This window comes from Ruditapes philippinarum, unplaced genomic scaffold (assembly GCF_026571515.1).
Source record: "Ruditapes philippinarum isolate M1 unplaced genomic scaffold, ASM2657151v2 ctg1955_1_1_1_1, whole genome shotgun sequence".
Classification (NCBI taxonomy): Eukaryota; Metazoa; Mollusca; class Bivalvia; order Venerida; family Veneridae; genus Ruditapes; species Ruditapes philippinarum.
In genome coordinates, this window is record NW_026863477.1 from 100448 (window position 1) to 114020 (window position 13573).

Sequence of the window (13573 nt, forward strand, 5' to 3'; positions counted from 1 at the left end):
ATTTACATCAGAAACCAATTGTTTGCATAAAGAACCCACAATTTGCATCAGAAACCAATTGTTTGCATAAAGAGGCCACTATCTGCATCAGAAACCCACTGTTTGCATAAGGAGCTCACTATTTGCATCAGAAACCCACTGTTTGCATAAGGAGCTCACTATTTGCATCAGAAACCCACTGTTTGCATAAAGAGCTCACTATTTGCATCAGAAACCCACTGTTTGCATAAAGAGCTCACTATTTGCATCAGAAACCCACTGTTTGCATAAAGAGCCCACTATTTGCATCAGAAACCCACTGTTTGCATAAAGAGCCCGCTATTTGCATCAGAAAACCACTGTTTGCATAAAGAGCCTGCTATTTACATCTGAAAACCCACTGTTTGCATAAAGAATCCACAATTTGCATCAGAAACCAATTGTTTGCATAAAGAGGCCACTATATGCATCAGAAACCCACTGTTTGCATAAGGAGCTCACTATTTGCATCAGAAACCCACTGTTTGCATAAAGAGCCCGCTATTTACATCAGAAACCCACTGTTGCATAAAGAACCCACAATTTGCATCAGAAACCCACTGTTTGCATAAAGAGCTCACTATTTGCATTTACATAAAGAGCTCACTATTTGCATCAGAAACCCACTGTTTGCATAAAGAGCTCACTATTTGCATCAGAAACCCACTGTTTACATAAAGGAGCTCACTATTTGCATCAGAAACCCACTGTTTGCATAAGGAGCTCACTATTTGCATCAGAAACCCACTGTCTGCATAAGGAGCTCACTATTTGCATCAGAAACCCACTGTTTGCATAAAGAGCTCACTATTTGCACCAGAAACCCACTGTTTGCAAAAAGATCTCACTATTTGCACCAGAAACCCATTGTTTGCATAAACAGCCCACTTTTTGCATCAGAAATCCACTGTGTGCATCAGAAACCCACTATTTACTTAAACATTTACAACATTTACTAAAATTGAGTACAGTAAAAACAGCTTTGCCTAAAAAATGCTTCATATTTTTGAAATATAATCTTACTGAGGGTGTAATCTGGTATGCAATGTAACTCTTTAATCCTTTAAGTTTGCTCTCCTTCTTCGGTGACCGTACAGAACATGTGTAAGGTTGTGTGTTTGGCTGCCACTCAAATCCATCTGGTGTTTCCTGAAGAAATAAATATCACAATAAATAGTATTCATAACCTTAAATATTACAATAAATAGTATTCCTAACCTTAAACATTACAATAAATAGTATTCATAACCTTAAATATTACAATAAATAGTATCCCTTACCTTAAATATCACAATAAATAGTATTCATAACCTTAAATATTACAATAAATAGTATTCCTAACCTTAAATATCACAATAAATAGTATTCCTAACCTTAAATATCACAATAAATAGTATTCCTAACCTTAAATATTACAATAAATAGTATTCCTAACCTAAAATATTACAATAAATAGTATTCCTAACCTTAAATATCACAATAAATAGTATTTCTAACCTTAAATATTACAATATAGTATTCCTTACCTTAAATATTACAATGAATAGTATTCCTAACCTTATCCTTACCTTAAATATTACAATAAATATCACAATAAATCGTATTCATAACCTTAAATATTACAATAAATAGTATTCCTTACCTTAAATATTACAATAAATATTATTCATAACTTTAAATATCACAATAAATATTATTCATAACTTTAAATATCACAATAAATATTATTCATAACTTTAAATATTACAATAAATAGTATTCCTAACCTTAAAATAAAGGCACATTATGCTTCAGAAATCAATATATTTTTATTTTTTTGAGAAATGTCAAACATGTGTTTAATAGTGTCTGAATAACAGATTTATAGCATGTTACGTGTTTAATAACTGAAGAAAGTAGTGTTGTATGTGCAGCAACCTGTCATACAAGCAGCAAATTGTAAAGAAAGTAGTATTTTGACTTCCATTCACTATAATTATGATTCAGATTGCCAACAGAGCTATAGTTTCAAAAGATAGTACCTGTATATGGCAAATGAGTATTACAAGATACCAAAACTTAAAAGTTTTTAAGATATAAAATTTCTGAGGCATCATAAAAATAAATGGGCCTTTAAATGGAATTAATTTTGATTGATGATTTATTAATTCTAACAAAAGATGATTTTTAATTTAAAACACTGCTAAAAACAATTTTTCACATTTAATAAACTTTCCCCAAGACCAATTTTATATCTAAAATTATATCTTTATAAATATTTATATTGCCCCAGTCAAATTTTTGATTTAAACATAGCCTTGAACCAATTTTCTATTTAAAACACTGCTTCAGACTAATTTTTCATGTTAAACACTACCTCAAACCAATTTTCTATCTTATTTGGAAGTAAATCAAAAAAGATCAATAGCCCACAATCTTGACATAGATTGAGCTAAATCAGTCATTTATAGATTGAGTATATCAGTCATTTTTTTCTGTCAAACATTTGATGCGAAATCATGATTATTTCTGGGTCCACTCTTTGTTTACTAATGCCCTGAACATATCAATTCACTTTTTATTGGCAATGAAACAGTTCATTACCAATTTTAGGAAAATCATCATATTTGAATGTTTGTGGTTAGTCAAAAGTACAGATCCTAGTAAGACTGGATGGAACTGCAAACTATTCTATCTCTATACGGATGGAACTGCAAACTATTCTATCTCTATACGGATCGAACTGCAAACTATTCTATCTCTATATGGATGGAACTGCAAACTATTCTATCTCTATACGGATGGAACTGCAAACTATTCTATCTCTATACGGATGGAACTGCAAACTATTCTATCTCTATACGGATGGAACTGCAAACTATTCTATCTCTATATGGATGGAACTGCAAACTATTCTATCTCTATACGGATGGAACTGCAAACATATTCTATCTCTATACGGATGGAACTGCAAACTATTCTATCTCTATACGGATCGAACTGCAAACTATTCTATCTCTATACGGATCGAACTGCAAACTATTCTATCTCTATACGGATCGAACTGCAAACTATTCTATCTCTATACGGATAAAACTGCAAACTATTCTATCTCTATACGGATGGAACTGCAAACTATTCTATCTCTATACGGATGGAACTGCAAACTATTCTATCTCTATATGGATGGAACTGCAAACTATTCGTTTTCTTTATGGATGGAACTGCAAACTATTCTATCTCTATACGAATGAAACTGCAAACTATTCTATCTCTATATGGATGGAACTGCAAACTATTCTATCACTATACGGATGGAACTGCAAACTATTCTATCTCTATACGGATGGAACTGCTAACTATTCCATCTCTATATGCATGGAACTGCAAACTATCCTATATTATATGGAAGGAACTGCAAACGTTTTTATCTCTGTATGGATGGTACTGCAAACTATTATGGTAAAGACTTTACAGTTTATGTTAAAGTACAATTGGAGCTAGATATACTGAACTGTTAAAATTCAAGTTTACCAAGAAATTTATCATATTTTACCATAAACTTACTATTATTGTAATCATATCTGCCTCTGACACATTGTTTGATTGAAAACTTCCCATCATGAAAGCTTCTCCACCCGCTTTTGCAAACTGGGAAAATCTACAATAAAATACAAAACTCTATATAACATTTCAATATAAACAGATTAATACATTATTACAGAACTTTTTTTTGACAGTGAAAGATGTTAAAGTTTATAGACACACTTTCGAATCCATTCCTGACACCAGCTTGTACTAAGCAATGACTGTACAGTTTCTTGCTCACAAAAACAACAGCTTGCCCCTTATGGAGTTTGAACCCATGAGGCCAGCAATCCCTTGAGAGTACTAGTCTGATGTGTTTACCAAAAAATAAGTTAGTTATTCAGAGTACTATTTTTAAGTTGGGTCTTTTGTCATACTGACATTGTAAAAGTCATTATCATATATAGCAATTTTTAAGATCACCTAGTGAAGAAAGACATCAGGTGCCCCTCTGTGCAATATTTCTGTCATGAGTAGGTATCTAAGAAGAACCATTGACTTTCATGAAGCTAGAAAGATAACTTCCTCACATAAAATAGAAGGCCACCATTTATTTTGTATTGAAGCATGCAAATTTATGCTCAAATTTTCAAACTCATTGAATCTAGTTAGAGAAACAAGAGTTGTTGGTAGAACAGCATGCTTGACTATTTTCAGTGCTTGATAGTGAAATAATAGCCTGGGCAATGTAGAGTTAATGTTTCAAGTTCAAAAAGGGCCATAATTCTGTCAAAATCATTGTTAGAGTTACAGCCTTATACAGTGATCTTCGATTATGCCTTCAAATAAATGTGTGAAGATTCAACCCATTCCCTTCAGTAGTTTTGGAGATACCAACTTGTATGCAAAAACTTAACCAAAGAGTGACACCAGCACGGACACCTGTGTGAGTACAATAGCTCTCCTTATTCTGTGAATAGTTCAACTTAAATAATGTATATAAGCTTAAAATCAAATTTTTTGGCAATGCTAGGTTTTGAGATATACATGTATATAATGTAAGTGCAGATTTCAAAGGGGTTAGGGCTGGCCTGGCCATATTCTTAACTAAAGATGTTAGCAACCGCAGGTTTATGTTAGCTTTTAAATGAATTACCCCGTCAATGGTTTTAAATGCTTCAATAATCAGGCATCGAAAAGTATTTTCAGAGTCACTCGTCCTGCAGGACAAGTAGCTTCTAAATCAAATGTGAAGGCAATATTTTTCTACTCGTCCTGCATCGAATTCTCTCAAATTCTACTCGTAATTATGAGCGGATGGGGGAAATTTTCGATCCCTAATAAGTACATACCTGTTGAAACTTTTCTTCACTGTGCCGTATTTTGACATATCAGAAGGTGGTGATGTGGAACTTTTGGGTCTGCCGCCCTGTGATAAACCGAAGTTACCTTGACCTTGCAACTCCTAAAATTTCGAAACAAAAAATTACTCACACAACCTTTAACATTATTATTTACAGTGCAACCTCCGCAGAATAGAACATTTACCTCTTTACAAAAACAGAACTAGTTCTTCAAAATGTAAAACTTTATAATCAATTAAACCTCTCTTTAAGCGTCACCTCTCAGCAACAACTAAAATTGTTACTGTATCGAGGTTTTGCTGTATAAAATTCCAGTCAAAGTAAAATCACATTATTTAATTTTATTTATACCACAGTCATATCCAGGTTCATGTAATTAAAGAGCCTTTTTCAACAAATTGGAATACATAAAATGCAACTTTCAGGGAATTCATGATCAAGAAGCTTTAATTTACATAGCAATTAAAACCAAGTCTGGTGAGAGATCATGCACATACTGTTTGTTTTTCCATTTGTTCTTTCATTTTACTTTTCACTTATGTTATGTAATACTAAATTGTGTTTAAAAATTGATTAATTTAAAAAAAAAAGTTTCTAGTATTATCAAGACCCATCCATAAATACTTTGCCTAAATACAAATATATTGTAAAAGGGTTTAATATCATAAATGGTAATTTGACAGAAAAGTCAATATTATAAAATAGTAATTTGAGAACATAAACATATCGAGGATTATTTAACCAGAATACCCTGAAATATAATAAAAACATATCTGAAAACCAATCGCATATTTTATATGCACTCTCCTATTTTTTAACAAAGAGAACTTCCTTGTTTCAGGATAGGTCAAGTCTTGGGGTCTATACAATCTCTTTATCTACTTGAATTGTATAAACTATATTATAATAATGATTCATGTATAAGCATGTTATTACTTAACACAATAATGGCAAATTCATTGTTAATGACTAAGACATGTGTTGCCAAGTTTGATCACTTCCTAATAAAGTTATATAGTGCATTTTTGCTCTGTACTTTAATGTCATTAATATATTAACAATAGTCCATATTATCTATTACTACACCACTGTTGTAATTGTAATCTGTCAGTGAATTTTGATAAGTTTTTTATTATCATTTTCATCACTATCAGCACAGTCATCAATTCCATCATGATCATCATAATAATTATCATTATCATCATCATCATGATCATCAATAACAATATCAACTCCGCAATCATCATTACTGTTGTAATCATCATGATCGTCACCATTATCATCATCATCAACAACAACAACAAACATAATCATTACCATCAATATCATCGTCACCATCATCATCATTACATGGCTATTATTACATCACAATGCCATTTATAAATCACATGTTGCCTACAGAGTTTCTTATCTATGTTTTGGACTACATTTGAATAAAATTTTCAACTTAGGTAAACTCTGACTGAGATCAACTGTCGCATAAAAATTTCTGCTAGCCTGAGGATCGCATCAGTGACCCCTGGTTTAAATCTCAATATTCTACCTTTTGAGCTTACGAGGTAAGCTCATTCTCTGAACTACTTGATATCCTTTTACTTACTGTTTGATTATTAGTGTATGAACTTGATGCTCCGCCAGTGCTCGTACTTGAATGATCATCATCGTCATCATCCCAATCATCCTCATCCCATGTATCTACACTCTGCTGGGGCTCCAATCCCCCACCTCCATTGCCCCACCCATTTTGTGATGACGGGGGCGGGGCTGTGGGCATAGGAGGTGGTGGGGGAGGGAACGAGGGTTCTGGAGGCTCAATAATCTGGACAAATATAGCAAAAAAAAAATTTTGCAAAGATAATTTTTATGCAGTAAAGAAAGCATTATTATGTATACTGTTTAAATTGTTCCCGCTTTTGTGTTTATTAAAAGGCCTTGAAAATAAACATAAGTTATTTGTGAAATTATAATACTGTATTATATCTCCTCAATGCATACTAGTTTTTAGTTAAGTATATCATAATAGGTATTAATCTATTTCTTTCAAGAGAAATAGCAAGAAAATAAGGTAATGCATATCATGTTACACTTAAATGAAATTTTCTCTCAAGTTTGTATTTTTAGTAAGACCAACTTAGTCAATTTATCCAGGTTTACTTGTGAAGAAAGTGAACTTCTGACCATTATTCAGGCACAAGATTTAATAAAACCTTACATCTTACAAAAGCTAAAAAGTATGAAATTTTGAAACATTTTCACAAAAAAATCATAATAAAATCTAAATTCACCTCTACATAAGCTTGTGGTATAAGCCCAACATTTCCAAGGTAATTTCTGGCCTCCCACCAGCCATCTCCCACATCCTGAAATATTCAAGGTATTCATCATGTATCAAATATCACAAATTGACTATAATCATTATTCTAAGAGGACTTAATTCAAATGGACTGTTCCAAATTCAATAATGGAATAGAAGACTAACCAACAACTCACATTTCTTTTTGGTTTCCTGGCATCTTTATTTATACATACAGATAGATTTAGCTTTGTTACTAAGAACCTGTAAATGACTTTTCTCATGCTTTTTGTATTAATCAATTCACTCTGATCCACTTAGAAATGATATCATCCACTAGCAAATGATATCACTAGCAAATGATATCATCCACTAAGAAATGATATCACCCACTAGCAAATGATATCATCCACTAAGAAATGATATCACCCTCTAGCAAATGATATCATCCACTAAGAAATGATATCACCCACTAGCAAATGATATCATCCACTAAGAAATGATATCATCAACTAGTAAATGATGTAATTCACTAAGAGATGATATCATTCTCTAAGAAATGATATCACCAACTAACTATATTGTAATATCATCCAAAAAAAATAATATCACCCACTAAGAAATGATATCATCGACTAAGAAATGATATCATCCACTAGCAAATTATATCATCCAATAGCAAATGAAATGATTGATATCATCCACTAAGAAATGATATCATTCACTAAGTAATAACTTCATACACTAAATACATTGTAATATCATCAACTAAAATATATCATCCACTAAGAAATGATATCATCTACTAGACAACATTCAAAAGAAAGTCATACTATTTAGAATATTATTACAAAATTGAAACTTATTTTTAAATTCTGTTTTCCTAGATAAATGTTAAAACAAATATATTGTATATTTTTTTCAAAAAAAGTATTATTTCTGACAGTATAAAGTAGATATCCGAAGTATTTTTTAAATAAATACACATGTACCCAAATAAAAATGTTTGAAGAGGCATGTCTCCAAATAAGCCAACATATTTCAAGAAAACCAAACTTGAGAAAAATGTATGAAGATTTAAAGAAAAGTAAAATAAATTCAAGATTCAAGTTATAATGTTCATGTAATGTGTGAGTAATGACTAATTTTGAAGTGATTATCACTATATTTCGACTGCATGACTAATACAGTAAGTGCCATTTTTGCATATTTTTATCTCTTTTTGGTTATTTAACTGGATCAAAAGTGCAGCTTGCAATGAGTAAAATTGTACCTTTACATACATTTTCAAAATGTTCATAAAAATTAGCATAAATCTGGAGGCATGCTGCTTTAAAAGTTAACACTACTTAAACAATATCATACAAAACACTAGTGCATGTAATATAACTATTTTTTCTAAGTTTTTAATAAGTCACTATATCTTCAACTCTTTCAATGTTAATTAGTCACTAAATCTTCAACTCTTTCAATGTCAAGAGTTAATATAACAATGTTGTAACTTAATAACGAAAGTTTACTAGGTTAGTTACAGCATTGTTACCATGCAAAACCCTTGACAAGAAATGTACTAAAAAGAAAATTTCTAGGAAAGAAAACAGTTAAAAAATAAATTGACTATTCAGGTGCAGAACAGATAAACAAAAAGAGGGGAAAAAAACAATTATCAAAACAATTATCTAAAAAAAAATACACTCCAGAAAAAATTCCAGGAACACTTCAAAGCAAGCCACTGGCTTAGTCATGAAAGTTCAGAAGAAAGAGTTCAAACTGTACAAGATTATAGGATCTTAATAAATCTCAATATAATCATATAATCATAGTAAAAGGAAAGGAAAGATAACCTACAAACTGTCTGACTGCTAGAGAATCTAGTTCTAATTTGATAATGATTTTTCTATCCCACCTACATACAGCAGGGGCCACCCTGACTAAAGCAATAAAGAAAAATGACAAGATTGAGTTTTGATTTTGGCTGTGAAAACCAGGTAGCAATTTTCAATTTGTAGCCCCCAAATTTCCTAAAAAGTTAGAACCAGGCCAGCCTATTTAAGCAAAATTAAGAAAATCAATTGGAAACTAGAAAGCCGGCACCTTAACACATCTTAGGCCATAACTTGAAAAGGGCCCCAGCTTTACTTAAAGAATCTTTGGAAGCCAGGCCAGCTGCACTTTAAGCAATCTTGGAGAAAACAGGCCAGCCTGCATTAAGCAATTAGTAGAGCAGGCCAGCCCTATTACTTTTAACCCAATTTTAGTAAAGCCAGGCCAGCATGCACTTTAAGCAATCTTGTAGAGCCAGGCCAGCATGCACTTTAAGCAATATAGTAGTCATGCCAGCCTGTACTTTAAGCAACCTAATAGAGCCAGGCCAGCATGCAATTTAACCAATATAGTAGAGCCAGGCCAGCATGCACTTTAAGCAATCTAGTAGAGCCAGGCCAGTCTGCACTTTAAGCATCTAGTAAAAGGCCAGCATGCACTTTAAGCAATCTAGTAGTCAGGCCAGCCTGCACTTTAAGCAATCTAGAAGAACCAGACCAGCCTGAACTTTTAGCAATCTTGTAGAGCCAGGCCAGCAGGCACTTTAAGCAATCTTGTAGAGCCAGGCCAGGTTTCACTTTAAGCAATCTTGTAGAGCCAGGCCACATGCACTTTAAGCAATCTAGTAGTCATGCCAGCCTGTACTTTAAGCAACCTAATAGAGCCAGGCCAACATGCACTTTAAGCAATCTTGTAGAGCCAGGCCAGCTTTCACTTTAAGCAATCTAATAGAGCCAGGCCAGCATGCACTTTAAGTAATCTAGTAGAGCCAGGCCAGCCTGCACTTTAAGAAATCTAGTAGAGCCAGACCAGCATGCACTTTAAGCAATCTATTAGAGCCAGGCCAGCCTGCACTTTAAACCATCTAGTAGAGCCAGGCCAGCATGTACTTTAACCTTGCCTATGTCACCTGCATAGAGACAGGCCAGACAGCAATTAGCACTCAATGAACTTTAGTCTCTGTCCTGATGGCTGGTTATAATTTCAGCATTTTGATGCTGAAACCCCTTTACATTAACAATGGACTATTCCTAATTCAAAGCAAGGCAAGTCCAAAAATAGACATTTAGCAAGGTAATGATTTATTAGATTATATTTGCTGGTGGGCTGCAGTAAAATAAGGCTGTATCATAATTCATGCAAATAGTCAGATAGTGACATTTTGAAGTTTTATGAAACAGGCATCAGTTGCAAGACAGTGGAAAAGCAGGTAGATATTAGTTATCAAAGCAGGTAGATATTAGCTATCAAACATCAGACAATACAGGGAAATAGCTTGAAGAAGTAAAGATAGGCCGATACATGAAAAATGCAAGTAAATGATATTGCAAAGATATCCACTTTTTCATCTACATAAGTATAAACAAGAGCTGTCACAGGAGACAGCGAAGCTCGACTAATAAAATACTTGACGCAGTAAGGAAAGAAAAATCAATTATGTATAATTATGTATTAAGTTATAGTAAAAAAATAACATAAATTCCAAGATCAAGGGGAATAATTCTAGAAATAGTCACGCTAGAGTTATGAACCTTGTCACACAACATGTGTGTTATGATAAGAAACATACATTTGAAGTCTGAAGTAGATACCTTTAAAAGTAAAGAAGTTATAATATTTCTTAAAGAAAATCCTAAGTTCAAAGAGAGATAAATCTGTAAATATTGCTTCAAGAGTTATGAACATTGTCACATAAAATGTAATTGATGATAAGGAGTTTGAGGTAGAATCCTTTAAAACTAAAAAAGTTATAGTAAAAAACAACATTTTTCTAGTAAAAAAAATCTAAGTTTAAGGGGAGATAATTCTTGCAATATTGGTGCTAGAGTTATGAACCTTGTCACATAAGATGTGGTTGATGATAAGGAACATATATTTGAAGTTGATACCTTAAGAAATGACAAAGTTATAGTGAAAAATATTTTACTGCACCAAAACTTTAATCTGAAATCTGGACGCGGACGCCGAGGCCGGGGCGAGTAGGACAGCTCTCCATATACTTTGTATAGTCGAGCTAAAACATTTTTTATTTTAAAAACCCTTTCCTAAGAAGTGAAAAGTGCATCTCTATTATGTGATGGGTAAATTTCATCCACTGATGTCCCATACTATGGGTTCATAACACATAATTCTTTTTCTGTATTAAGCCTTGCTCATATCAACCGCAATTGAGGTTAACCACCTTTTGCCAAGAAATGAAAAGCCCACACAGTTCTCTTGAATGACACATTTGAGCCCACTTGAAAAGTCTCATATTGATACATTAAACCAAATTCTGTTTCCATATAAAACCCTGCACACCAATCTTATCAAGGTTACGGATTGAAAGTTAAGGAAACACCTAGTACCAGGAAGTGAAATGCACACCTGTTATGTGATGAGTACATTAAAGCCACTAAAGAATACTCTCTTTTAATAGCAATATATTTCAGCATCTTTGGTCATCAAACAATTATAAATGATAGGTGATATTCACATTTGAAACTGTAACATTTTCATGATTCTGTATGCTAATTTATTTCAAAACCTTTAATCTCATAATTTCTTTTAAATCATATATAAACATCTAAAATACCAAAATAACAACTACATGTTTACAAATTATAAAATATATAGAAAATAAAATTTTCATCTATATATCACATTTTGAAACCTTTCAAAATTTGGATTTTTTCTCTCACAATTTTGAACCAAACAATTTTTTTCCCCTGCAATTACTATTGTGAGGCATTTTCCTTCTTTTCAAGATACATATTTCATCTTTTTGTTTTACTTTATTCAAAATCTATTGCTTGTTTTTAAATCTAATGTTTTCTCATTTCAAATGTGAAGGACTATAATTATAATAAAATTATCTAAAACTCTAAAACTGTGAAGACAGAGAAACGAAGAAAAAAATAGTAAAATGTTAAAATGGGATACTGTCATTATCTAAGAAATCTATATTTACCTGCTACAATGGCATGATATAAAACAAACAAAGAATTATGAAAGAGCATTGTTTAAATAAAAACAATTTAACATAAAAAAAACAAAACACAGATCAGATCATAAAGAAAATTACAAAACAAAAGAAAGAAAAAAACTCAGCAAAAAAAATCTTGTGCAATAAAACAATGCACACTTGGGGTATTAAGAAAGAAATGACAATACTTATCAGCTATCAGAATATCAGAACCGAAAATTCAGAAGAAGAAAAAAATTAAACTCAAAACAATGCACTTTGTATTTTAAAACCACGCATTCTATTTTAAGAAGCTCTGCAGAATTTCAACAGGTATGTAAAACATGTACAAATATTTGCAAGAAATTTTAGCATTTCATTTCCGAATGTTGAAATAATTGATTAATTGATCAATAAAAAATAAGCAAATTGCTTAAGGCCTTTCCCTGTGCTGAGAGCAATAGCAGAAAATCCATCCATGCAACCAGTGCAGACAAAAATCAGCCAGCACATCCATGTAATCTGATCATGGTCTACACTGGTTGTTTTTCCATCATACATTGTACTTTAATTTTTTCCCTAAAAATGATTTTTCCCTAAAAATGATCAATGGTTAAGTCCAGATTGAAAGATGGACTAGTCCATATCATTTATTTAGTGTGGCAAGGTGTAAATAGCTAAAAGGGCAATTCAATGCCACCAGTGTGCGCGCAGTCTGACAGGATTTTTACTACCCCATTTTTTGTATTTTTGATATTAATTATAGACTTATCAAAATTCTGAAACGTGAATGTCCGTAGCAAAAATTCAACACAGTAAGGGAAAAAACAGCAGTATTTTACTGATGTAATTAATTAACCAATTCATATATCTATGCAGTGTATGCACTAGTCAATTAATTGCAACCACAGCCCCCATCAACAACAGTATCAAGGACTTTGACCATGAATTTTCTAAAACTCCTGGTCAAGGTTCCAACCTGTGGAGACATCAAATATTAAAATTCCAAATAAAAATAAGTGAGCCTTGAACTGCAATTAAGACTCATCCCAAGCCATTTTGCCCACATATAACCTGGACAAAAAAAAGGGTAAAATTGAAAATTTGGCTCATTCCCAGTACTTCCCTCAGTGGCTGCTGGGCCATGGCTACATTTAACTGGTGCATTATACAACAATATACTTCAGGACTAACACATGAACATGTAGCATATATATAATTATGAAATTTAAATATCTGATAGTAAGGGTTTAAGTGCAAATTTATTGTTTCACATTCTCAAAATAAACATAGATCATATTAAAAATTGTGATTTACAATGCATTCAAAAACTAACTTTTTTTTTCTTGTACTGTAGTCTGTAGTCATCATGCAGAAATTTTTACCATATAATTATATTGGCAC

At 32.4% G+C, this 13573-nt stretch overlaps 1 protein-coding gene across 7 annotated transcripts in view; it reads right to left on the reverse strand.

Moving 5' to 3' along the window:
• LOC132722174 (sorting nexin lst-4-like) overlaps nt 1–13573 on the reverse strand; it is a 51334-nt gene that overhangs the window by 22580 nt on the left and 15181 nt on the right. For 4 of the 7 annotated variants that reach the window (XM_060706622.1, XM_060706617.1, XM_060706619.1 and 1 more), the window contains exons 3-7: nt 7175–7252; nt 6490–6708; nt 4878–4990; nt 3565–3658; nt 1042–1167 (exon numbers count right to left, since the gene is read on the reverse strand). In XM_060706622.1, the coding sequence (XP_060562605.1) occupies nt 1042–1167; nt 3565–3658; nt 4878–4990; nt 6490–6708; nt 7175–7252 (630 nt within the window). The remainder of the gene's footprint in view (nt 1–1041; nt 1168–3564; nt 3659–4877; nt 4991–6489; nt 6709–7174; nt 7253–13573) is intronic. The other 3 variants (XM_060706618.1, XM_060706623.1, XM_060706621.1) reach the window with 1 other exon arrangement.